The 25,601-nt window shown below is 37.2% G+C and overlaps 4 protein-coding genes across 5 annotated transcripts; 2 read left to right on the forward strand and 2 right to left on the reverse strand.

Moving 5' to 3' along the window:
- Positions 1-718: 718 nt before the first annotated feature.
- LOC119983273 (probable E3 ubiquitin-protein ligase BAH1-like 1) lies at positions 719-4,014 on the forward strand. Its single transcript, XM_038826930.1, has 6 exons — positions 719-1,052; positions 1,617-1,861; positions 2,303-2,557; positions 2,963-3,100; positions 3,475-3,533; positions 3,703-4,014. Exons 1-6 carry the CDS (start codon positions 881-883, stop codon positions 3,806-3,808), a joined length of 975 nt encoding a protein of 324 aa, XP_038682858.1. The 5' UTR covers positions 719-880; the 3' UTR covers positions 3,809-4,014.
- Positions 4,015-4,844: 830 nt separating this feature from the next.
- On the reverse strand, positions 4,845-6,457 carry LOC119983274. The gene is made up of 3 exons (XM_038826932.1): positions 6,039-6,457; positions 5,394-5,515; positions 4,845-5,301 (listed from the first exon to the last, which is right to left on the reverse strand). The coding sequence occupies exons 1-3, from the start codon at positions 6,364-6,366 to the stop codon at positions 5,185-5,187; spliced, it is 567 nt and encodes a 188-aa protein (XP_038682860.1). The 5' UTR covers positions 6,367-6,457; the 3' UTR covers positions 4,845-5,184.
- Positions 6,458-6,984: 527 nt separating this feature from the next.
- Positions 6,985-13,631, reverse strand: LOC119983272 (ABC transporter C family member 14-like). Its single transcript, XM_038826929.1, has 12 exons — positions 13,477-13,631; positions 10,906-13,045; positions 10,502-10,822; positions 10,262-10,348; positions 9,537-10,166; positions 9,272-9,436; positions 8,839-9,133; positions 8,500-8,714; positions 8,050-8,355; positions 7,902-7,965; positions 7,572-7,811; positions 6,985-7,353 (listed from the first exon to the last, which is right to left on the reverse strand). The coding sequence occupies exons 2-12, from the start codon at positions 12,994-12,996 to the stop codon at positions 7,253-7,255; spliced, it is 4,515 nt and encodes a 1,504-aa protein (XP_038682857.1). The 5' UTR covers positions 12,997-13,045; positions 13,477-13,631; the 3' UTR covers positions 6,985-7,252.
- Positions 13,632-21,386: 7,755 nt separating this feature from the next.
- Positions 21,387-25,136, forward strand: LOC119983609 (thiamine pyrophosphokinase 1). 2 transcript variants are annotated; one of them, XM_038827290.1, is made up of 6 exons: positions 21,387-21,739; positions 21,869-21,965; positions 23,131-23,203; positions 23,776-23,877; positions 24,141-24,390; positions 24,730-25,136. In XM_038827290.1, the coding sequence occupies exons 1-6, from the start codon at positions 21,607-21,609 to the stop codon at positions 24,855-24,857; spliced, it is 783 nt and encodes a 260-aa protein (XP_038683218.1). In that variant the 5' UTR covers positions 21,387-21,606; the 3' UTR covers positions 24,858-25,136. The 2 variants fall into 2 exon arrangements, with proteins under 2 accessions (XP_038683218.1, XP_038683219.1); XM_038827291.1 differs by having other exon boundaries at positions 21,699-21,739; positions 21,864-21,965.
- The last annotated feature ends 465 nt before the right edge of the window (positions 25,137-25,601 follow it).

Below are 25,601 nucleotides of genomic sequence, written 5' to 3' on the forward strand. Positions count from 1 at the left end.
ATTTTCTATAATTCAAACTCTGTTATTCATTATGATAATAAAGTATCGAAAAATTATCAAAAATATTTATTTTTTAAATTAATTATGTGTCGCGCGAAGCGCGAGCATGCAACTAGTTGAGTTGATTACTGAGGAGATCTCTTCTTGCACAAATAAATTTTACAATTTCTTTAGCGTATTGCAGACAGCTAGAAAATTCCACTTACATTTAATTTCATTTTACATGGGTCTGTTTGTCCATTCTGTGTTAAAGGGAGGTCACTGAGAAGACACCCCACAATCCTGGATTAAAAAAAATATATTTTTTAAGAATCTAGAATGGACAAAACTTGTGAAGGGTTAACAATATGCAGAAAATCCAGAGAAAGACATTGAGGGACCAATGAAATCAGCATTGAGTAAAACTCAGTGGGAATTCTACAGAACAACTCCCAACACGCACAAAATAAAATTCCAAACTTACGATTACCTATAGCTTCAAAATCTAAAATTGATTGAGAAAACTAGTTTTAATCTATAAGTTAAGCCCTAATAACTCTATAACCATCAATTTCAACAAAATTACATTATCAAATATAAACTGTAACCCAATGAATCACAGTAACTTTCCAGCTCATTCATTTGATCTTAATGGGCTAATTGCCTTTGTGGGACTTTTGAGTTGGTGACCAGCTACCATCCCACTTGTCCTCTATAAATACGTCTTAACAGTCAGCGAATCGTTACTCACTTTCCTCTTCGGCCTTTGCATTGCTTTTAAAAGAAATTTTTTTTTTTTGTCTTACTTTATATGAAGAAACAGTATTGTGAGCGTCATTGATTTGTGGGTGTTTTATGGAAGATCGGAGAGGGAGGAGTGGAGTGGAGGGTTTGATGAAAAATGAAGTTTTGCAAGCAATACCATGAGTACATGAAAGGACAGGAGAAGAAGTTGCCTGTGCTTGGATTCAAGAAGCTCAAAAAGATATTGAAGAAGTGCCGGAGGGATTTCCAGTCGAAGGAGGATCACAAGGGATGCCATGATGCCCAATCTTGCCCACAACATTGTCCAGGTATCCAAAAGATTGTTCCTTTTATTGGGTTTTGGTAATATTTATTTGCCTTCCAAGTGTTTGTGTTATTGTCTTCCCCTGTTTCTTGTGGATTTTTAGTTTGGGATTGCATTGTTTATTGGAGAATCTGTTCTTTTTAGCCCTTTTAAGTCGGATATTGAATCCATAATTGTGTTATTGATAATGTGGAGACATTTGTTAACTCTTCCTTTTCTGGATTTCATCATGATTATGGAGTTCTCTTGTTTTTTGATCCAAAATTTGTCAGCACCATCTTTTATGGGAACGATTGATGTTGAGTATGGGGTGCTTGTTTTTACTGGTTTTTGCTTATTGTTTTTGTACAAACTTATATATGCTTGTGCTTATATCCACCTTAATGAAGCTATTATTTCTACCTAACACCAATAGGTGGATGGTCCCCAAATCTTTCTATGGAAAACAATAACCTTCTAGCCTGAATATGATAACCTATTATGATTATTGTTTTCTTCATTTCGGAATTCGGATATATTAGCTGTCATTTTGCTTCTTAATTCTGTTTTAATTTAAACGTATGTGCAGTATGTGATGTGACCTTTTTCCCTTCTCTTCTCAATGAGATGTCGGAGGTGGTTGGCTGCTTCAATGAGCGTGCAAGAAAACTTCTTGAGCTGCATCTGGCCTCTGGGTTTCGGAAATACTTCATATGGTTCAAAGGCAAACTTCGAGGGAACCATGGTGCCTTGATTCAAGAAGGCAAGGATTTGGTTACCTATGCAGTGATCAATGCCATTGCCATTCAAAAAATACTTAAGAAATATGATAAGGTATTATTTTCTTTCTTTTTTCTAATGGAGTGCACTAAATCATCATAAGTTGCTTCATATTTAGTGAACTGATTCCCTGTTATGTTATCTTCAGTGTAAATTTGGAATATCGTAAAATCTCAACTGTTGTCTTGATTAATCGACAAAATGCATGATTATGGCCCTGACTTCTATCCGAGCAATTTAAACATAGATAAGTTCTTAAAATCGATTACCTTTTTGCACGGATCATAAAAACTTAATTTTTGCTACCATAAATAGAATTACTTTGTTGGTATGCACAATCATATTCCTGATTACCATAGTGTTAGGAGAATGATTTATTATCTATCCTTACATTAAAGTCTTTTATGAATTTGTCGTATATATTTGGCAGTTAATGTTATTGTACAGTGAATATATTTGGATTTTGATTGTTGTATGTTGTATGCTTGCTAACAGATTCATTACTCTAAGCAAGGGCAAGCCTTTAAGTCACAAGTTCAGAGCATGCATATTGAGATTCTTCAGTCCCCATGGCTTTGTGAACTAGTGGCTTTCCACATCAATTTAAGAAACCCTAAAGTCAATTCAAGGGTGGCTCCTGCATTGTTTGATGGGTGTTTGCTCACATTCAATGAGGGCAAACCATCACTCTCCTGTGAGCTCTTTAATTATATCAAGCTCGATATTGACATGACTTGCTCAATATGCTTGGTAAGCTTCCAATTTGCATAATATGTTTTGTTTAGAGGTGCAATGGTACAACTTAAAAGTCACATGTTCAATTCCTGGAAATAGTCTCTCCACATATTATGTGAGGATAAGACTTGCGTACATTCGGTATGCCGCCGACCCGGCCATTGCAGGAACCTTGTGTACGGGAGTTGTTTACCTTTTTTTATTGGTTTCATACATTGGATTGTCTCCTGTTAGCATGTCACAAGACACTTATTTGTTACCCAAATATTAAATAATAATAAAATCTTGTCAACATGAAAAGCCAGATAGTTTGCAATCATATATGCATTTTGAGAGTTGAAAAAGGATTGGATTTGTAATCAATGTCCTCCTCATACTTCCCTAGCTTATTCATAATGTGACTTTTTCACTTGGCATCAGGACACTGTATTTGATCCAGTTTCTCTCACATGTGGCCATATATTCTGCTACATGTGTGCTTGCTCAGCTTCATCAGTGACCATTGTTGATGGACTAAAGGCAGCAAAGCCTAAAGAAAAATGCCCTCTATGCCGGGAGGTAGGTTGACTCGTTTTCAGAAACATTCGGTACATCATATTCATTTCCCATGAAGTTCAACTAAAACAATCTCGTGTGCAGTCTAGTTTGTGATGTTTAGATCATTGAATTTTCTTTCAAAATAAACTATTTGGTCTCAAGAAACAATGCGAGGTGATAAAAAGATTGGTGCTAGAATGCATGACCTCGTCCCGTTCTGAATGAACCTGATTCCTCGCCCTGAAACTGTTCCTTCTTAGTTTTTGTTACTCACTAGGGCTACAAATCGGTTGTGTTTTTTATGATGAAAAATAATATAAGTGAATTAAATGTGGTGGATTGTAATTAGCACATAATCATTCTTTCATTTTTCCTTTTCCTTTTCCTCTATTCAGGCAGGAGTTTATGAAGGTGCTGTACATTTGCAAGAACTTAATATTTTATTAAGTAGAAGGTAATTCATTTTTTCGACCCTGATAATTCCCAACCCGTACCGCTTTTTTCTTTCACTAATGTCATTTGATGCTGTTCTTAACTCAAAATCGTCCTTTGACGAATTAATAATATATGTCTAATGCCAGTACTTTTGCAAATTATGCATCTATCTTTGCATATTTTTACAGCTGCCCTGAATATTGGGAGCACAGGCTTCAGACAGAAAGGGTAGAGAGGATTAAGCAGGCAAAGGAGCATTGGGAATCCCAGTGCCGGGCATTCGTGGGTGCATAGTTGGGCAAAATTCTGCTTATCTGGTTTAGTCAACGGATTTTACAGGAAGATCTTTCATTGTAATTGTTTTTTTTTCCTTTTCTGATGTTATTTGTCAAATAATCCTTTCTTTAGGAAAGTTGTGTACATATTTCTTTTTGTTGCATAAATTCTGCAACCTGTTTTGTTAGTGATGTTGGAAAACCCCTTATGAATTCGAACTTTATTGAATTAATGTGATTTTGTTGGGGTATATTGGTTTTCAGTCTTCTCTAATAGGGATCACTGAGCAAAAACTGTTGAATTATTGTTTTGTTGATGTTGGAAAACCCCTTATGCCCTTTTTTTTTTCCTCTAATAGGGATCACTAAGCAAAAACTGTTGACGATAGTCTAACTGGTTATCTCTTAGATCTTAAGTCGTAAAGAATCTTGCCAAGGTTGGTAGTTCGATTCTAAGTTAGCATCACTATTTTCAAGTGGTTTTTACTGAGCCTCGACCCAACTAATCTTTCGGGCGGATTGTCCAAAGTGCACGCTTGTCAAGTCATCGATTAAAAAACAGGGCATGAGACCCTATCTTCTCTGGCCAGAAGAGTTTTTATGAATGAATTTATAAGGTGGAAGGGTAAATATGTAAACATAAGGCTTGGCTTTTTTACTAAAATCTTCCTTGAAGCTTGTTAATGGAATTAGAATGTAGTAAAAGAGGATTGGTGGATACTGTTGCCGGTAGCAGAGATCGGCTAAGGTTGAACTCTGAATCAAGTTTCTAGTTGACATCCCAGGAACGAAATCACCACCGTATGGCTGACCGGCGACTACTAGCGATTCCAAACAGTAAAGCGTATAATGCAAGGATGATTCCATACCAGCAGTAATGCACCATTTAGAGACATTATATACTTCAGAGTTGGATGGTAATTGACAGTCGATAAATAAAAGCTCTGCGAAGTGTGAACAACCACAAGTAATATTAGCTAGAGGTTCAGTTCAATCAGAGAAATCAACAATCAGATGGCACGCACCCATACGTCTTTTAGCAAACCACACACATGTTAACAAGAACATAAGCTTGATTTCTTGCTGTCAAAGAGTTGACATCCTCTTTAAGCCACGGAGATTGAATAATGTCAAAGAAGTAACAGATCCAAGCAACTATTTCTGTTGCAAGATACCTCTGCTTCTTTGAAACAAGTTTCGATTTCCATGTGAGATTCTACCACCAAAAGTACAATGCTAACTATCCTTACAAACTAAGAGTAACTTCAGCAAAAGGGAAAAACTTAAAAGTTACCAAAACTTAGAACTTTCAGTAAGATAAAATCCTGAGGACAATAAATCATAGTGTACTTCCACTATTGCTATGGCCATACCGCATACAAATTTCAATCATTCTCAACTTTTAACAATCAAGGGATTCTTATCTTTGCATATGTTGTATCTTTGGCACAGCTTCTCCAGAGTCGCAATTGAATGCTGCAATGCATTCAGTTTAGAGTCCATGAACATGGCCTGCAAAACATAACGATCAACAGACAAATAAGTAAGTCTACTACAGAGGAAAGCGAAACCCAATAACTACTAGAACAGGGATTGCATCTCACCTGGTAGTCATCCCCATATTTCTCGACCAGCCGACCAATATGAACACGCTGCATTGTGGTTAATGGCTGCAGACATGCCTGTTTTCCATCTCTTCGCTTCTTCCCAAGGGCTGATTTTAAATCTGTTTGTTAAAGGATACAGATGCACAATCATGTAGCAAAGTGAGAAAAATTGGAAAGATGAACAATTTTATTCCCACTTCAATCTTAAAACACAACAATTTGACTTGCAGACCATGTAACATCACCGAATCTCACGATAATTTAATTCAATTTCAACAGGGCATGCTCTAACTTCTCAGGAGCTATTGCTTCCTTGATAACTCAATACATGCAGTAGTGCCTATAGGTTTCATCATAGAATACTTGAAATGCAATCTGTGTCATAGCCTATTGACAGGATTCACCACATGATAGGGTTCTCTATTCTGTGTTATATATTAAAATACAGAACGGAATAGAACAAGGACTATTATGTGTCTTCTTCCATAGCAATAAAGATTGTCGGTAAATAGGGCAAAAAATCAATTAAATTTGGTAAGAGCAAAACCAATCAAAATTCAAAGTAAAAATTCTGAATATTGAGCATCAAAATTAAAAATCAGTCAAAATTGATAGGAAATTATGTATGAATATTGAGCTGACCGTCTTCTTCCAGGTCGCTGCCGGAGTCGATGGGCTCGGACTCATCGGCGGGCTGATCAGACGGTGACGGAGGAACTTGGAGTGACTCGGTCTCGATAACATGGGAGGTGCGGCACCGGACGCCGAGCAAGTTGGGGTTAGAGACAAGGCCGAACGACTTGTAGTTCTGGATGACGCTAGCTTTGTCATCCCATTTGGAGTCATGGGCTAAAGAGCGAAGCTTTGGAGGAAGACAGAAGGCCGGCTTGAACACGTTTGGGTTCTTCTTGGGGAGACCCACTCGAACCTTTGCCGTTGATTTCTTCAACTTTCTTCTCGACCTTCCCATTGTGCGTCTCCCCCTTGACCTCGCTCTCTGGTTTTCTGGTTACGGTTTAGGGCCGGCAGCGCTTCAGAATTCGACAATGACAAAAGGGAACTAAAATCTTCGAGAGAGTATTGTATCTAGAAGTTGGAGGGCTACAATTCTTTGAATTCTGCTACAATTTTTTTCCCTAAAATTACATTAAATTATGATATTTTTCCACAAAATTTTAAGAATTATAATTTAGTACTTAGGTTTAAGATATAATATTTAAGATTTTTGAACAATTTGGATATAATCCAGACTATTCAGTGGTGAATCTCTATGTTCTAAATTGTATGGATTCGAAAGGTTTTGAATTCGATTTCCACCGACAACAATATATTTATGACCATATATTAGGGTTTGATCCAACTCACCACGTCATTAAGTGAAAAACTTTTGTACGCGCGATCCCGAATTTAACCATATAACAAATGTTCAAAAGACAATATTCTCAAAATGCATTTTGGATGATATCTCAAGTCTGAACTTACTAACCTTGGTTAACTCTTGGTCTCTTACTAATGATTGCCCAACTACAAATTACACTTCACACAACTAAACATCATATTTAAGTAAAACGGCAACGTACATACCATATTTGACAAATCTAAATTTAAGGAATAATTTATTATATATGAAATTTGAATACAGCTCAAAATTTAAGCTAAATGTAAATTTATTCAATGTCAAAAATACATTTGGCATCATATTTTGCTATTCTAAACAACTAACATTGTATTTGGTCAAGTATTATGAGCTCATAACTGCGAGAGACTATGCCACAACCAAGCTCCAAAAAGCTCGGGTCATCTGAAAGTTCAGACAAATATCAACAATGGATTGCCTACGGCAAAACAATGGAGGCTTATAGTTCGGCTGAGCGATTGGCATACTGCTGGACTAACGCTCCGAAAAGAGATGGCCGCTCAATCAAGCGAGATGGTGTGTCAAACTCTTTTGCCTTTCCTGTCATAGACAAAGTCGAGAGAGATCAGCAAAAAAGTTACACGAGTGTAGAGAGAAGTACATATGATATGCAGTTAGTTATATCTCTGAACTTAAGGCGGATGACGCTAGTGTCTGGAGTTCGAACCAGCTCAACTGTCTAAAAGACATGTTGGGCTGGGTGATTTCTCCGTCACCAAAAAAAATATTGATTTGAAAGGCGTAGAAATAGTGTGTACCTGCATCTATTACTAACACTCTATCACAGTCCATTACAGTTGGTATTCTGTGAGCAATGCTGATAATTGTACAGGCCGCAAATTCTTCCCGAATTATCTTTTGAATAGCGGCATCAGTTTGTGAATCAACTGAAGCTGTCGCTTCGTCCATGAACAAAAGTCTGCTACGCTTCAACATCACCCTTCCCAAGCAGAGAAGCTGCCTTTGTCCGACGCTCCAGTTGTCACCATTATCGACCACTATAGAATTGAGATAACGTAAGCGTCGCTAAAGAAGATTGTGAACGTTGAGGACTTAAAGACTGCGGAAAAGTTCAGAGACAGATATACCTGGAGAATCAAGTCTTTCAGGCTTTGCGGCAACCACATCCTTAAGTTGGCATCGCTCAAGGCTCTACAAAAATTAACCAAGAAGAAAGCTTTCATCTCAAGTAATGAGTGGAGTGAAATAAGGAAAAAAGAACTGGTGCAAATATACCTTCCAAATCTCTTCGTCGGTGTGCAGTCCAATTGGATCAACGTTGCTTCTCACAGTTCCTTCAAACAGGACAGGTTCTTGAGAAATAATCCCAAACCGAGATCGAAGATCATGAAGGCCTAGCGTGCAAATGTCAATACCATCAACAATTATACTCCCTCCTGATGGTTCTACCAACCTAAAGAACACTTGGACCAAAGTTGACTTCCCACTCCCCGTACGACCAACAACGCCAATCTTCTCTCCCCCATGAATGCGGAGAGTAATACCTTTGAGAACCAGAGGAGTGTTCGGACGATATCTGACCTGTTTAGCAAAATTTATGAATCACCATAAGAGTAGAGTAGTTTTAGCCCTAACCGATAAAAACATTTTTCTGCGAAAGAGACCATTGATATATAACCGATGAATTACACCTCCTGAAACAAACCTAAGCTCAAAGTTAATTACCTGCAAGTTTTCAAGGTCCACATTGCCATGGGCAGGCCAACTCGGAAGAGGCTGCCGCTCCTTTAGCTCCCATTCTGCCTCTGCTGGGATTTTCGTGAACTGTTTTACCCTCTCAACAGAAACCATTTTATTTTCAACCAAGCAACTTACGTAAATAGACCAGAACAGCACACCATTGAGAGATAACCCATATGAGAGGGATAAACCGACATTTGCTGCATCGCAGAGAATTGAGTCAGTTTTCTACTTGATAAGTCCATACGATCCATCATGTATTAAGTGTTTTACAAGAAAAATCGTAAAGCAGATGTTACTAAATCAAACCGTTTCAGTGATTACATGGGTTCACAATACTGCTGGGCAACATGATCAAGAATAAAGTCGAAATACAAAGGATGAAGCTCCCAATCAGTTCTAAACGGAAACCCAGCCATTCATTTGCTCCATAGTTGTGGAAATCCATACGCACATTCGAATCAACACGGTTAACATTTTCCTGATAAAAACGACTCTGCCTTCTGAAAGAGCGAATTGTCATAATCCCAGAAATACTTTCAGAGAAGTGATGGATTATGGGTGCTTTTGTGATTGAATCGAGCCTCGTTAATTCACGAGATGAAGCAATAAAGTAATTCTGAAACCCAAAAGAGAAGAAATCATCAGTATCATTTTTTCCCAAAAGCCAAGTTTTGCATCAGAGCTGTACATATCATCCAGAATGATAAATGACGTTCAGAATAATCTATAAGGGAACTGAACGGAAAGCACTTACCCGATACCATATATTCAGCCAACCAAGTGGAATCAATAAGAATACTGTCGGCCAAGCATATTGACAAGTGACAATGATGATGCTAAGCAGGGTGATGTACATAGAAATACCAAGGCCGATAAGAAACGGAACCATGATATCAATGTTGGTCTGATCATTTGATGCCTGAAAAGAAAAATGTCGATGGACATCAGTATTTCTAATTCTTGTATCCATAATTTAGCAAATATATAAGAAAAATAATGTTTAGTGATCCAATTCTTACCCTTGTTAGTATTCTTCCTGAAGGTGTTGTATCAAAGAATGACATGGGGGCGTGCATGATACTATAAAGGATCTGCTTGAAGAACATTTGCGCTGTCTTGAGCCCAAACATCGTAACGAAAAGGGCTCTCATTGCTAACAACACAAATGATACAGCGGCAATAATTGCGTAGACACGGATAAACAATGAAGCATTGAATGACATAGCACGCTCGTCTGCAGTTTCATACACCAACCAGTAATCACCAACCATCAAAGATGCTTGCCAAACAATGGAGAAAAACAACACTAAAGTTATTCCCCACCACCCAAAAGCCTCAGTGCAGTATACCTTGTATACTTGCAGGCTCACTCTCCCAGTTTCTCTTTGTTCTTCTTTAATGAGCTTTGAACTTGACTTCTCTGACTTGACTTGTTCTTCAGGTTTGTTTTCGCCATTAGCTTCACGAAGATCAGAGCTGGCTAGTGGAGACTTCTCTGCTTTTGAAGAAGGTTCAAGGGACACGTTCTTGCCCATTTCCACAAGTTCCATCGAGGTATCATGGGCGGCCACTAGTGCTCCAAAATCTAAGCCAGACTGGACTAGATCATTGTATTTTCCTGATTGTACGATCATCCCATCTCGCATGACCTATATTAGAACATATCTAATTACTTGAATCAACAAGTTCAGCAATGTCTATGTTTCCATAAGACTAAAAATAAATTAAAAAGCTTGTCACCCACCATTATAAGGTCAACATTGTGCAAGAAATCAACTTGGTGAGTAACAAGAATAACAGTCTTGTCTCTGAGAGCTCCTCTTACACATTCCTGCAAAAAAGCATTAAAGATCTAAAACTTAGCTCAACTTTTTTGGGATTTTTGGAGTAAACATAGAGCCAGACACCATTTGAAAGGAATTCAGTCTTTTTGATCAAATGACGGATCGTTCCGAATTCTGGAAGCAAGATACATAAACTTTACCTTAAATATATCTGATCCAGTATGCGCATCGACAGCACTGAAGATATCATCAAGAAGGTATATGTCACAATCCTGATAAACAGCCCTGGCAAGCTGTATCCGCTGCTTCTGGCCGCCGCTGAGGTTGATCCCCCGCTCTCCAATCTCAGTCTGATCTCCATACTCCATCATTTCCAAGTCTTTCTCCAAGCAACAGATCCTGACAATGTCCTTGTATTTCTCACTGTCCATTGGCATACCAAATAGGATATTCTCTTGAATGGTTCCATTTTGAATCCATGATGTTTGGGACACATATGCTGTCGTCCCACAAACTCGGACCTATTAATGAGCACATTAATTTTACAAAATGTTCATGATTAGCAAACAGAACTTGAAAAAGTGAATGAATCGGGAATATGTACCTTTCCGGATACTTTGTGCATTTCACCTAGAATTGAGGCCAGGAGGGAAGATTTCCCTGATCCAACTGTACCAACAATGGAAGTAAGCTCGCCTCTCTTTACCTTTAAACTTATGTTTTTCAATACCTCCTCTCCATCTTCATCATCCCAGCTAAACACCCCATCTTTAATCTCCACCGCAATACTTCCATCAGAACCCTCCTCTCTTTCAACTGATTCCTCCACCAATTCTTTACTCATCATGTAACGATCCAATCTCGCAAGTGATATCATTGCTTGTGACACTGAAATCATCGACTGCGGGAAGGACCTAACGGGTTCCTGCAGGATTTTAAAGACTGTCGTTGTAGTGAACACCGTCCCTGCATCAAGTGGAACCCCTAACAAAATGGCAGCACCGAATGTGAGAGTTGATATTAGAAGCGGCATACACCACATCACAATGATGTTGCCGGATATTGAGTACATAAACTTGGTGAGCCAACTGAATTCTGCTTTACGAAAATCCTGGATTCTCCTATTGAAGTGGTCTTCCCACGCCTGGAACTTAATCACTCGCATGTAATTAAGCATCTCGTTCGTTGCCTTCATTCTTGAATCACGATTATTCATCAAACTGTTCTGGAACCTATTGTTTCTTCTGGTGCCAAATATAACAAAAACAAGAACAGCACCAATCCCAAGTACCGCCATGATCGATGAGATGCCAATACAGTTATACAGAAGCACCAATGCAACGGTGACTTGCAATGGCATTAACCATAGAGCATGAAGCTGCAACATCATGTCACCAAGCTGTTGAGCATCAACAGCCATGTAATTCACAATCTGTCCTACACCATGAGTTTGACGAGCTGAGCACGACAACCTCAGACCTTTCTTATATAAAGAAGTTATAAGAGTACCTCTAATGAGCATTCCAAGCTTCTGAGAATTGAAATTAAATTGATGAACACTTAGAACTTCCACAAATTTTGCAACTAAGAGAGTCAATACAAGGTAATATCCTTCATAAGGAGAGCTACCTTTCCCGGCAGTAAAATCGACAAAACTTTGGATGAGAATAGGCCCAACATACATGACACTGAGCCTTACAATAGCTAGAAATGCAGTTAAGGCAACTTCCTTCCAGAAACACAGGAACAATGTTGTTAGAACTGGGTGATTTGATTTTTCACCTGGTTTAGGCCAGTTCAATGCAAAATTGTTCGATAGCTTTTCCGCTCTATGTTCCGGTGAGAGATACGGGACATTAGTACTCTTTAGAGGAGATTTGTGACCTTTACTTAGCAGGGGATTCATCCAAAGCCAAAAGGCCTTAGATAATATAGAAGCAGAAGCAAACGCCGTGACATTGGACTTGACCATAAGTGGTTCATGTCCATTGGTCTCTTCTTCGACCAGAACTAATCCATCAGATTCTATAGAAACTGTAATCCCAGTTGAACCTCTAATCGCAACAAAAAGCAGCACAATAGACGGTACAAAAGAAACCACAGAAACGATATCATCGAATACCAAATTAGAATCCAGTCCGGCTCCAACAGACACGAAACGAATAACCCCAGAAGCCATGAACAAGGAAATCACAATGAAGCTCACAACCCAGTAAATTCGCAGCGGAATCGGGTGCATAGCTGCTTGAAATCTCTTCTCATGAACAATCAAGACTGCAATGACAGCATTGGTAATGGCTTGTAATAACCAAAACAGCGCCACGAATCGCAATTGAGAGCTTCTAATGAAGCTTAGAATGCACACCACAGCATAACATAGAGTCAACACAATTGTCACAATCAATGAGAGCTTGAACCAAATGGTTGTTCTGATTAGAGCTCTGCCATTGCCAATGAGGGGCTTGTTGAGTTCAGAGCCAGAGTCACCATGAGAGTTGAATCTAGAATAAAGCTTCTTAACTGCAAATACAAGGACAGTGACCAAGAACAAGAGATCCAGAGCAGTAAACAGAACCCTTTGAGGGCATGGAGAGAGGAAAATGAATCTGACCCATCGAAGAACAGATGTATCTCCAGAGAATTGGATCACAGAGCTTGAACATGAGAGTGATGTGACCCAAGAATCAGAAAACATGTCTGCAACTCAAATTTAGGTGCACCGGTCAATCTTGTTCCTCTGCTACCTGAATTGATTTTCAATGGTGAATTGTTCAAAATATTCAGTAATGATTGGATACCAAAAAGTGGAAAAAGTAAAATAAGGAGGAGAGAAAAAGTACGCCTTATGAATGATTGAGAAAAGCAAAAGTACCCATTGCCCAGAAAGGCCAGCAGAAAGCTTAAATTAGTACAAAATCAGAACATGATGGAATTGGATGGTCATAATCCAAAAAGATTTGGCATGGGATTCTCCCCATTAAAGAAAATCAAGAAAGATAGATTTAAACTACTATTAAGAGTACAAAATAAATTAAATTATCCAGGACCATTTCAGGCCCGTTGAAAAAGAAATCCATGGCTAGTTAATTGAATCATGGACACCATCCAACAGCAGAAAACATGATTCGACTTTTGAAAACCAGAAAGAAAGAAACTTTACAAGCCCATGACTTACCTCGAGCAGAGGGATCGATGACAAATTCAGAGTTCTGTCACAGAGTAGCTTCTTCCTTCACGTTAAAGCCCTGCAGATTCGTATTCAGAGAAAAAAGAAGTCGTCAACAACATCTGCTACTACAGATTGTTGCACCAGAACTATCAAGTCCATCATTATATTGCTTTTGCTCGTTCGGTGATAAGGATACCAATAGCTGATGCCAGTCACATCAGCAAAACACAAATTTCTATATATTATTTCTTTCCACTTAATATGGAGGCTAACAACATTTCATGTCTCCATGTTATCCCCAACAAAACTACACCAAAACACGCAATCTCAATACAGCCACATCAGCAAAATAAGTCTCTCAATACAGCCATATCAACAAAACACATTTTCCAATACAACCACATGAACAAAAGACAACATTTTTGTTGATCCAACAACAATTTACCATTGCAAGTGTCCTAAGCACGAGATTTCATGTGGGATATGTGGAGCCCACAAATTCACTTGGACCAAATGCGTTAAGCTGACATCCAATTATTGTTTAGTTGTAAACATAAGATTTCATGTGTATTATGTGACATATGAGCCTATGAATTCATTTGGATGATATGCATTCAACTAAGTAATAGCTGTTGGTATGAATAAGATAATACCAACTGAGTAAATGTTTATAATTTTCGTTGCTCATTACTTGGAAGAAAATCTCACGTACTCTTTTTTTTCCGCAGAAGAGACGTGGAGAAGTTCTACTCAGTCAGCAATGCAATTGCATAGTTAGTTCCTTGATGGAGACATAGGGAAGGCTGGTACCAGTGTGTGTCATTTTCATGGATTATGTTCTTTTGGGGTGTTTTTGTTCATTGTTTTGTTCAATGGCGTCTTCCAAAGAGTCACGTGCTTTTGGGTCGAGTTTGGGGGCCAAGATTCCACAAGAATTGTGTCCAGGCACGTGATTCGAATCATTGATGCCGTTGACTTAAATGGTAATTAAGAGAAAAACAGATGCGGTGGGGACACGTGGGATTCTCTTCATAAAAGTTTGTTTGGATTTTGGACATTTTGTGGCTAAAAAGTAAGAACGCGAATTTTTTTGCCAAATTAAAATCACAACTTCTTTTGGTTTTCCTGTTTTTCTTCTATAAAATAGTAACACACAAACGATACTTAGGGTACGGTTTGATAGGCAATTTTAATATATATTATAACATATATTACAGATAATAAATGATAATATATATAGTTCTTGAAATATTGATAGACATTTGGTATTATTTTTGTTGGTAACATAAATAGTGTTAAAATTATTATGTAAATTACGTGTAGGGGTATTAAAATATTATACATTTAATTTGTAACAAATTTAAATAAATAGATAAATAAATTATAACAATTATAAAACTACCCTTACATTAGACCTATGTGAAAATTCTTCGTAAATAAATTAATTAAAAATGAATTTTCTATTTTGCCACATCATGACATCGGTACATGTTGTCGGGAGGAGAGATCATGACAAATTGGAGCATCATCACGTGGAAAGGTATGTTAGGTCTGAGGGCATTTTCGTCAAGAGATTGAGTAGTGGGGTATTTCAAGTAGTATTTCAAGTAGCATAAATATATAACCAGACCAAAAAAAAGTAGCATAAATTAACATTTGAGTAGCATTTTAACATTTAAATAGCATTTTCAAATTGTTTGAGTGATATAAATTAACATTTGAGTAGCATTTTAATTTTTTTTAACGTTCAAATACTCCGAATACCTCACTTTTTCAGTTATATCCAAATATATCTTCTTATTCACATTAATCAACAAATATATAACTTCTTCACTATTTTGTTTGAAACTATAGACACAAATACCACAATGTTTTGAGATTCAATTGCTGGACAATTTTTTAATGTAAGAATAAGATAATTTTTTAACTTTTTAAATAGTAAAAAGTTTAATACTAATATGTAACATGTCCCTAATTCCATTTACATATGACACAATTGATAATTAATTGTTTTTGTTTTATGACGAATTATATAATGCATCTGTATGTAATTTGTCAGAGTATTTTGAACATAAATTGAACCAAACCGTCATAGTATTTTAAACAGTATATATTCTAACATTTAAAACAATATTTTACAACTAACGTATATGTTACTTTTCATACGAAATGGAACCCTAGTACGTCCTAGTACGTATGCCCTATGAACGATTAGAGAAAAGCAAAAGTACCCATTACCCAGAAAGGCTAGCAGAAAGAACATGAGATGAGAGGTATAATCCAAAGGATTTGGAATGGGATTCTCCCCATTAAAGATGCTATTAAAAGAACAAAATAGATTAAATTCTCCAGCACCATTTCAGGCTCTGTTGAAAAAGAAATCCGAGGCTAAAGAATTGAATCATGGGACACCATGCAACAGCAGAAAACATGCATGCATGTCAACTTTTGAAAACCAGACACCTAGAAACTTTACAAGCCGATGACTTACCTCGAGCAGAGGGATCGATGACAGATTCATAATTCTGTCACAGACTAGCTTCTTCCTTCCCGTTAAAGCCCTGCAGTGTAAAAGTCCCACATCTAAAGATGTGGGCACTCATACCTTATTTATAATGCCAAACCCACCTCTTACCACTAACAAAGTCTTTTCTAGGCTTGAGTGGGTTGGGCCTAGCCCACCTGTTTAGGCCTAAGGAGAAACAAACCCGTGCGGGCTCGATGTATCCACGGGAACCGGACAACCCAAAGCGGACAATATTGTTGGTGTGTACGGGGGTGTGGATTTACAACATGGTATCGGAGCAATTCGTTCCTGTTGGACATGACCTCTACTCCACTTGTTAGGTCTGACTTCGTTCCTGTTGGACATGACCTCTACTCCACTTGTTAGGTCTGACATAACTCAATCCACAAGTACGGGGGAGTGTAAAAGTCCCACATCTAAAGATGTGGGCACTCATGTCTTATTTATAAGGCCAAGCCCACCTTTTACCACTAACAAGGCCTTTTCCTAGGCTTGAGTGGGTTGGGCCTAGCCCACCTGCTTGGGCCTAAGGAGAAACAAACCCGTGCGGGCCCGATGTATCCACGGGAACCGGACAACCCAAAGCGGACAATATTGTTGGTGTGTATGGGGGTGTGGATTTACAACATGCAGATTCGTATTCAGAGAAAAAAGAAAAAATAGTAGTGAACAACATCTGATACTAAGAGTGTGTTTGGAAGAGTGTGTTTGGATTGAGGTATTTGGAGGGGAGGGAAGCGAAGGGAAAGAGAGTTTCCTTCCAATTATCTTGTTTGGATAATTTATAAAAAATTGAGGGGAGGGATTTGAGAGGATTTGGGAGTAAGATTTCATTAAATTTTTATCAAAATTCTTTCCTCTCAAAATGGAGTCATTTGGAGGGAAGAGATTACTAATTAAGTTACTTATAAGTTTAAAACCTATTTTACCCTTTGACATAACACTTAGACATAAAAAATAAGGATAAACTAGTAAATTAAACTATTTTTCTTTCCTTTCTTTTTTTATCTATCCAAACATGACAGAGAGAAATGTATTTTCCATTTCATTCTCTTCATTCCCTTTCTCGTCCCTTCCCCCCAAATCTCTCAATCCAAACACACTCTAAGACTCTTGCACCAGAACTATCATTATATAGCTTGTTCACTCACTAGTGATATAAATTAATCTAAACAGTTGGCATGCCAATTATTCCAATTGTTGCGTTCTACACACGAAATTTCATTTGTATTATACGAGAGATGTAAAGCTCACAAATTCGCTTCAATCATTATATACCTTGCTCATTCAGTAGCTGTCATCTCAATTATCTCAGTTGTTTAGCACGAGATTTTCATGTGAAATACGTGAAGCTCGTGAATTCACTTGAATCATATGTGTCAAACTCAATAGCAAGTAGCATAATGAGATGCGAACTCTTGGAATCTTATCATTTTCGTTGCTCATTCATTGGACGAAAATCTCACGCTTTTTTTTTCCCCCGCAGAAGAGACGTGGAGAAGTTCTACTCACCAGTCACCACATGCATAGTCCCTTGATGGGAAGGCCACCGGTGTGTATCATTTTCATGGATTGCGTCTGGTCTTTGGTCATTTTTGTGTGTGTTTTTGTTTATTGTTTTGTTTAATGGCATCTTCTAAATTCGATAGAAATTCCGAAGAGTCACGTGCTTGTCGGTCGAGTTAGGGAGCCTAGATTTCTTGGGGCCAAGCACGTGATGAGATCGTTGACTTATATGGTAAATGCGGTGGGGCCGAGTGGGTTTTGTCCATAAAGTTTGTTCCTTGTTATTTCGTGGTTAAATTTTAAAATTGTTTATGAAAAATTAACATTAATAGATAAGGAAAAGTATTAAAAACAAAAGTGGTTGAGTAGTAAAAAAACACGTTTTTCTCACTGAGAGTTCTTATGGGAGAAAAAAGTTAGAAGTCTCTCTTTGAATTAATGCCATAGAGAAGTATGATTTTGTTCAAGGAAGAAATCACGACACATTGGAAGAATTTTGTTGTAATCGAGTATGAAGAATCCGCTATGATACATGGAAGAAATCACAAAACATTGAATTTTTTTTCCATTGTGGTCGTATTGTATATGGATTGGAGCATTGATTCTCGCCTTCATCTTTTTGAAAAGTCGGATCAGTATGAAAATGACATGCGAGCGGAGACATCTATTCTTTCGTGCATCTCATCCACCACGAAAAACTCCTATAGATCTGGTCAGCATTGTCGTGGATAGACAACCACCAACCAACACTATCGTGGAAAAACTTATTTCCTTTGAAGCGAAATTTTAGGAGATAACTGGTATTAATAATTGCTCCAAGGGATAAGGCAAGTTGTAACTAACAAGGAGATTAATTTAACACAACTATCAACAACTGCTAGGTCTTACGTGGTTAATCGAGTGCTTGTTTACTGGTTGATATTTTGTTTTGTTTGGACTATACTTGGTCTTTTTTTGTCATTCTCTGGAGAATGGGTGCGTGCTATTAGTGAACAGTTAAGTTTACTTGCTAGGTATGTTTGTTTGTGATGTTTTATCTTCAATGAAATTTAGGGTTATAACCATTTCAAAAAAAAACTTTTTAAACTTCCAAATACCCAGAACAACCCATATTTTTTCAGGGTAATATTCCAAATATACCCTCTTATTCACATTAACCGATAAATATATAACTTCTTCACTATTTTATTGGAAACAATTATGCTTGAAAACACAAACATGACAATATTTCGAGATTCAATTGTATGATAATTTTTTAATACAATAATAAGATAATTTGTTTAACTTTTTAAATAGGCAAAAAGTTTAATAATATGTAATATGTCCCTCCCTAATTTCCTTAAAATGTGACACAATTGATAATTAATTGCTTTTGTTTTACACAGGGCATGTTGACAAACTTAACATAGAATTTTCTCTCGTTAGAAATTGTGGTAGTACACGCATCTCTTCAAGGAGAAATGTCTTATTTTATTGCATGATAGCCAGTTGTCCAATGTATGGTCACATCCAAAATTTGTTGGTGCATTAAATACTTACATTAATTGGCTACCGACAAATTCCCGTTTGTTTATTTTTTTTTAAATTCTATTGAAGAATTAAGAATAAAAAAATTCCAGTCGAAAATATTAAATCTACTAGAAATGTTTTCCATCCCATCTTGCCACGTCACTAAATACAATCCCAAGCACCACTATACACATGAATTGAGAAAATAGATGACCGGCGGAAAATTCTCTTCCTCACAAAAAAATTTCTTCCATCATATGAAAAGGATGGAAAATGACAATGGTATCGTCTAGTTTGGTAACGTCACTAGTGACATCACATGAAAATCCGGCGAACTTAACTTAATTAGTTTGTCTTTGGAATAATAAATAGAACTCAAGTCAATTTGGCAAAAACAAAGATGGGAGAGGATGGGTGATGCAGGGCTCTGATACACTTCGTATGTACGGTGTACAATTTTTATTTATTGATTTGGAAGATGTGTCACATTATTGCATACTTTTATTTTTTTTCGGACTTATTTTTCATAATTCTCTCAACCCTCTATATGAGTATATTCTCGGTTGGTATTTTTAATTTTAAGAATTTTTTACCCAAGTATAAAATATCATTTCACGAAAATAAAAAAAAATGAGCCATTAGATCTATCGTATCCGACGGCTCATGCGTAGATTGTGACTTCTAAAGAAAAAAACAAAAACTTGATTTGGCTTTTGGTATTTGTTGGAAAGGCAGAAAGGCATGAAGGGACATGTGAATCCTTTCCAACCTTACTATTGGGCTGCGTGGGGGGGCCCAAGTTGGACAATGAATGAACATAGTCTACTTCTATTATTTCACCGACAACACTACGTATCTCTAACAAATTCAATCATAATATATAATTAAAAAACGTAATAACAAAATTCAATATAATTAGACAACATAATAACTAAAGTCAATGTAATTAGACAACGTAATAACGAAATTCAATGTAATTCGATAACGTAATACTGTTATGACCGATTATAGAAGAAATTGTTAGGCATCCAAGTCATTTTCCTTATTTCACAAGTGGTATGAGATTGTTGTGGTCTTATGGTCTAACTCATTTACAAAGCAAAAATGATGAATATCTCAGTTATATCAGCTGCAAGTTGTACGCACAATATTGCATGTGAAACTCATAATTTCACTTGAATCTTGTACGTCAAACTCAGTTATCCGCTACTGAGATTCCTATCATATGCAACTGTTTTCAAAGTTCATTTGGCTTTCACATAATCATCTAATGTCATTATTTGAATCCCTAAATTTCGTCAAATAAAATCTACAAGTATATATAAATATATCAAAATGCCCGGTCCAACAAACTGACCGAATGGGTTTCTTCAGCCTTTCAGGCCCGAGGTTTGTGTTTGGTCAGACACAAGCATAATCTCCGGCCCATGGGTTTGGGTTGAGTCTTCTCATTAGGCCCACCCAAGAGAGGACCTATTGAGAAGTTTGACCATCCCATTTAAGTTTTCATGGCATGCTGTTCTTCTTCAGAAAGAGGGAACACTTGGCCACACTGGCCAGTCATACGAATAAGTAATAACTACTGTAATATGGGATAGGGGCTGAAATTATTACAGTAATTTCACTATATCTACACCATTCAATGCAACAATACATTGATTTGACAACACTACATCCAATACATTCAATGGTGTAGATCTGGTGAAATTGCTGGAATGATTCCAGCAAATCATTTTCCATGTAATATTTATAATAAGAATATAAAAGTTTGATAGAGTCAGAGTGAGTTGCAAATTTCCTAATGCTTTTTCCGGTGAGTTGTCATGGTCGAAAGGGTGGCTTGGCTATAATATGTGGTAAGAATATAAAAGTTAAAAAAGCATAAAATATATATATAAAAAAATATCAGTCAAGAGAAAAATAAGGAAAGATGAAAAAAAATGTATTGATACCCCACTCAAATATAAAATTAATTTAAAAAGTCTATTTTTATATATTTTATTTCATTTATAAAAAAATTTATTTAATATTAAAGATGATAGTTCACGAGTTTGATGTTGTCCGAAGAAAGTATGAGTAGAGATATAAATGATCGGTTACGATATATTTTTTTCTATTTCTTAATTTGAAAATAATCGATCAATCAGTTGTTTTAATCGGTTATCGGTCGATTTGTTGTCATTTTTTTTGAAAGTAGCCCTATCAATCTGTCACTGATGATCGGCTTAATTTTTACATTTTTTTAACACCCTCACCCTCAAATACGAGGGTTTAAAATTTACCTTGAAATGTAGTAAGAACACTTAATATTAACCGAAAAGGGTACGAGGGCTTAAAGTTAGATCATGAGCTCATGACATTATATGCCTTTTATTATATAAACTGCAAATGAGAAAGGAAGCCTTTTGCGGTGGGAGTGTTGACGCGTCCCGGCACAAGCATTCGGTGCAAAAGTCGCAGTTTGACTCAACCACCAGTCCACCACCGTTTACAGGTTGTCTTCTTCACCAGTAATTTCTCAGCCTACACGATTTGCAGAGCTGAAACTGAAAGTAAACCGTAACTCACGAGACCAAATACGGCGAACGGTAGCCATGGAAGTAATGACCCATTCTTCGACCTTCCTGCTCCCTACAATCCCCGCCGATCAGCGCCCCTCTCTAACTTACGCTCTTGTCGTGCTTAACCAACGCGTACCGAGATTCACTCCTCTGCTTTGGAAGCACGGTACGCGTCCTGCACCTCTTTTTCTCCTCAATTATGTTATTGATTTGAACACGATTGATCAAGAACGGCGGATTTGCTGCGGTTTGTTTGTTTGACTAAGGATTTTTATGTGTGTTTTCTGTAGAACAGCACAACTACGTCTCTGTGCCGATGGAGGCGCCAATCGCTTGTTCGATGAGATTCCGCAGTTGCTGCCCCATGAAGAGGCTGCCGAAGTTCGAAAAAGGTCTGTGTATGAAAATCGCACATCTTCACCTGAATGTATATGTATTTTAATTTTATGTGCATATATTGGTTTTGGTATGTATAGCATAATAAAATATTTCTGATACTTTGGAGTCTGAGGGGGAGGGTTTTGGCTGAACAAATTTTTCTGAGCAATTTGTTTGTTGATTGGAATCTCTCTCTGAAAAGTCGAATTCCCATATTTGAGGAGTAATTTGTGGTTGTTGATAGCTTGAAATTCAAGAATTTAGGACTTATGCTAACTTTGATTGCTTTGGAATTTTTTGTTACTTTAGAGGTGGCAGAAATTATTCACATTTGTAACGCAATTCTTTCAGTGAAACTTGGAAAAGTTTCAAAGGTTTATTAAAAACCAGTTTTGTAACTTTGTTTGCATAAACATAGATTCTGCCAATGCCAAACTTGTCACATCATAGGATGCTCGATAGCATCTTATCATAGCTTTGAGTTCTTTTTTTTATTAATGTTTTTGCAGATTGTGTACGAGCACTAAAATGCTGCACGTGGCTCTGGCGATATTTTAGTGTTTAGGGTTTATGTCATAGATTCAGCAATAGCAAATGCCAACATGTCGATCATGGGATCCCTGATAGCTTCCCACCACAGCTTTAGGTTCATTGTTTTTATTATTGTGCAATGACAACCGAAATGCTACACATGATTTTTGCTACATGCTTGTCGTGTTACTGTTTCATTGCATAACATGGACTACGGACTAATATCATATGCTCTAGAGAACTCATCACCAAATCAAGATTTTATTCTTTTAATGTGAGAATATTCATGTGAGCTCTGCTAAATTAAAGTGCTTTAAAATATAAACCAAATAAATCCTCATGGCACTTGGTAATTAATATTTATTTATTCAAGCATGACAATATGGTATGTGCACTTCACGATTACACTAAAATTGTCTATCGCAGGATCAGAAAAAAGTTTTGTCTGAAATTTGAGTGCCTCCAGCTATCAGATTAGACTAAAATTTGAGAGCTTCAAAGTTTTTGATGTTTCTGCTTATTTTCATGATTCATGTAACTGCAGGGATTCATATCTCTTGATCCTCTCCATTACATAGTCTTTTTGATGTTGATGATTTTCATCTTAAGCAGATAAATGTGGAACACTAAATCTAAAATATGTGCTAGGTACAAGCCAGATGTAATCAAAGGAGACATGGATTCAATCCGAACAGAAGTACATGATTTTTATGCTGGCCTGGTGAGCTAGATGTTTCCTTTCAATCTAAGCATTTGCCGGATCCCATTGAAATTTTTTGCGTTGATGTTTTATGGGGGATTGACTTTCATTTAACATTATCATGTTGCGCGTCGCATTGCCTTTTCATGTTCTAAGGATCCTAGATTGTCTTTGCTGGCCTATTCGATCTAGGGAACCAAGATAGTCGATGAATCTCATGATCAGAATACCACAGACTTACATAAATGTGTAGCATTTATTTGTGATCGCACTCCAAAATATGTGCAGAACATGATAATGTTGAATGAAAGAGACTCAAGCCACTAAATCTAAAATATGTGTTAGGTACAAGCCAGATGTAATCCAAGGAGACATGAATTCAATCCGAACAGCAGTACTGGCTTTTTATGCTGGCCTGGTGAGCTAGACGTTTCCTTTCAACCAAAGCATTTGTTGGATCCCATTGATATTTTTTGCTTTGATGTTTTATGGTGGCTTGAGTCTCTTTCATTTAACATTATCATGTTGCGCATTGCATTACCTTTTTATGTGCTAAAGATCCTTGTTTGTCTTTGCTGGCCTATTCGATGTAGGGAACCAAGATAGTCGATGAATCTCATGATCAGGATACCACAGACTTGCATAAATGTGTAGCCTTTATTCGTGACTGCACTCCAAACTTAGAGAAGGCCAATGTAAGTTACTAAGTTGCATAAAATTTACCCAGAAGCTTTCTGTATTTGTGCATGATTGGTTATGCTTTCAGTTTCTTTGAGTTTCAGTTTGTTCTTCGAGGTATTTGAATAATAGCAGTTTTAGTTTGATTGCCCTTCGTCCTTAGTTTTGATTGGAACTTGTTCTAGGAATCTTGTCTTTGCCAGATGTTATATGTTTCTATATGTGTACATTTTTTGTAATTGTGACAGGTTTTGTTTTGTCTGTCTTGATTTTGTGGCAGCTTTGCATTCTTGTTGCTGGTGCACTTGGTGGACGGTTTGACCATGAGGCTGGCAACATTAACATTTTATATCGTTTTCCAACCATGCGAATTATCCTCATATCCGACGATTGTCTCATCCACCTTCTTCCGAGGACCCACCATCATGAGATATGTATTCAATCTTCTGTTGAGGGCCCACATTGTGGTCTCATTCCCATTGGGTTTCCATCTGGGAGCACTTCGACGACAGGGCTCCAGTGGGATCTAAGTAAGTATATTACAAACACACTATTCTGGTAGTCATGTAATTGCTGAGATGGTTACAAACACAGCTCCCATCTTGACGTATGCGACTGTACTTGGAACGACACTTATGTTGGTGCAAATCCTAACTGATGATAATTTAACCTATTGATAGAACGTATTAGTTCCTTGACTTGCTGGGGCAAAGGGATGGTGCTCTAAGTGTGTTATTTTAATGATGGTCTTGAGTCTTGACAGCGCCTCTACACGTTAAATTTGGTCTCTTCTTACATTTTGCTTTCGAATCTTTTATGAGGAGCTAAATAGGTAATCCACTCTGAAACTTGTATTTTGTTGATTCCAGATAACACAGAGATGAGCTTTGGTGGCTTGGTAAGTACATCTAACATAGTCAAAGGGGAGAAAGTGACAGTTCGATCCGATTCGAATCTTCTTTGGACAATATCTGTTAAAAAGTCTTGGCAGATGTAGATCTTGCGATCAAATACAAAATTTGCAGGTTTCATAGCTTCCCTGATATATATGGAGATGACTACTTCCAAAAGAAGCGGAAGTTAATTGGCGTAGTGGTTCACGTCCATAGATATTCTTTTCTTTTTACTCTGTACTATTGTGAGGAGGAAGGTCCTCCTTGTTTTCTACATTGACAATTTTCTTTTGGATTGTAAGGAGTAAATATCTATAAATATTACACTCCTTATTCTTTTTACCCTTTTACTATTGTAAGGAGGATTTTCTACATTGATTATTTCTTTCGGGTGTAAAAGGTGTAGATACACATTTTGGTCACCAAAATACTATACCCGTTTCAACTCAGTCGTTAACTCGGTCATCTATTGAGCATCATGAGTAGTTCAGATGACACTTATGTGTGTGTTATCTTATAGAGGTCTCGAGTTCGGATCTCTCCACCCCTTCCCCTTGTATTAAAAAAAAATAAAAATAAAAATAAAATTCTTGTTTTATTATTATGATGATGATTTGTATGTGATCGCAAAATTACTTAGTTACGTGAATCTCAACAATCTCTCTTTCAAGTTGGTTAAGGCAGATGCTCGATCTTGGTGATACCATATTCCAATCTTCCATTCCCGCTCACTTATAAAAATAAAAAAATAAGAACCTAGGCACGTAAATGTGGGCAGCTTACCGTAAAAAGTGGGTCGTTAACGTAATTTACCATATTATCCGGCCCATTACGAACTGGGAAGAACC

The sequence above is a fragment of the Tripterygium wilfordii genome, chromosome 18, assembly GCF_013401445.1.
Source record: "Tripterygium wilfordii isolate XIE 37 chromosome 18, ASM1340144v1, whole genome shotgun sequence".
NCBI lineage: Eukaryota > Viridiplantae > Streptophyta > Magnoliopsida > Celastrales > Celastraceae > Tripterygium > Tripterygium wilfordii.

Coding starts and splice junctions, on each gene's coding strand:
- LOC119983273 (XM_038826930.1), top strand. CDS start 881: ATGAAGTTTTGCAAGCAATACCATGAGTACATGAAAGGACAGGAGAAG. Junction 1,053..1,616: donor TTGCCCACAACATTGTCCAG/GTATCCAAAAGA, acceptor ACGTATGTGCAG/TATGTGATGTGACCTTTTTC. Junction 1,862..2,302: donor TACTTAAGAAATATGATAAG/GTATTATTTTCT, acceptor GCTTGCTAACAG/ATTCATTACTCTAAGCAAGG.
- LOC119983274 (XM_038826932.1), bottom strand. CDS start 6,366: ATGGGAAGGTCGAGAAGAAAGTTGAAGAAATCAACGGCAAAGGTTCGA. Junction 5,516..6,038: donor CAGCGACCTGGAAGAAGACG/GTCAGCTCAATA, acceptor TTTAACAAACAG/ATTTAAAATCAGCCCTTGGG. Junction 5,302..5,393: donor AATATGGGGATGACTACCAG/GTGAGATGCAAT, acceptor TATGTTTTGCAG/GCCATGTTCATGGACTCTAA.
- LOC119983272 (XM_038826929.1), bottom strand. CDS start 12,996: ATGTTTTCTGATTCTTGGGTCACATCACTCTCATGTTCAAGCTCTGTG. Junction 9,134..9,271: donor GGCTGAATATATGGTATCGG/GTAAGTGCTTTC, acceptor TTTGGGTTTCAG/AATTACTTTATTGCTTCATC. Junction 7,354..7,571: donor AGTGTTAGTAATAGATGCAG/GTACACACTATT, acceptor TGTCTATGACAG/GAAAGGCAAAAGAGTTTGAC.
- LOC119983609 (XM_038827290.1), top strand. CDS start 21,607: ATGGAAGTAATGACCCATTCTTCGACCTTCCTGCTCCCTACAATCCCC. Junction 21,740..21,868: donor TCCTCTGCTTTGGAAGCACG/GTACGCGTCCTG, acceptor TCTGTAGAACAG/CACAACTACGTCTCTGTGCC. Junction 24,391..24,729: donor AGGGCTCCAGTGGGATCTAA/GTAAGTATATTA, acceptor TGTTGATTCCAG/ATAACACAGAGATGAGCTTT.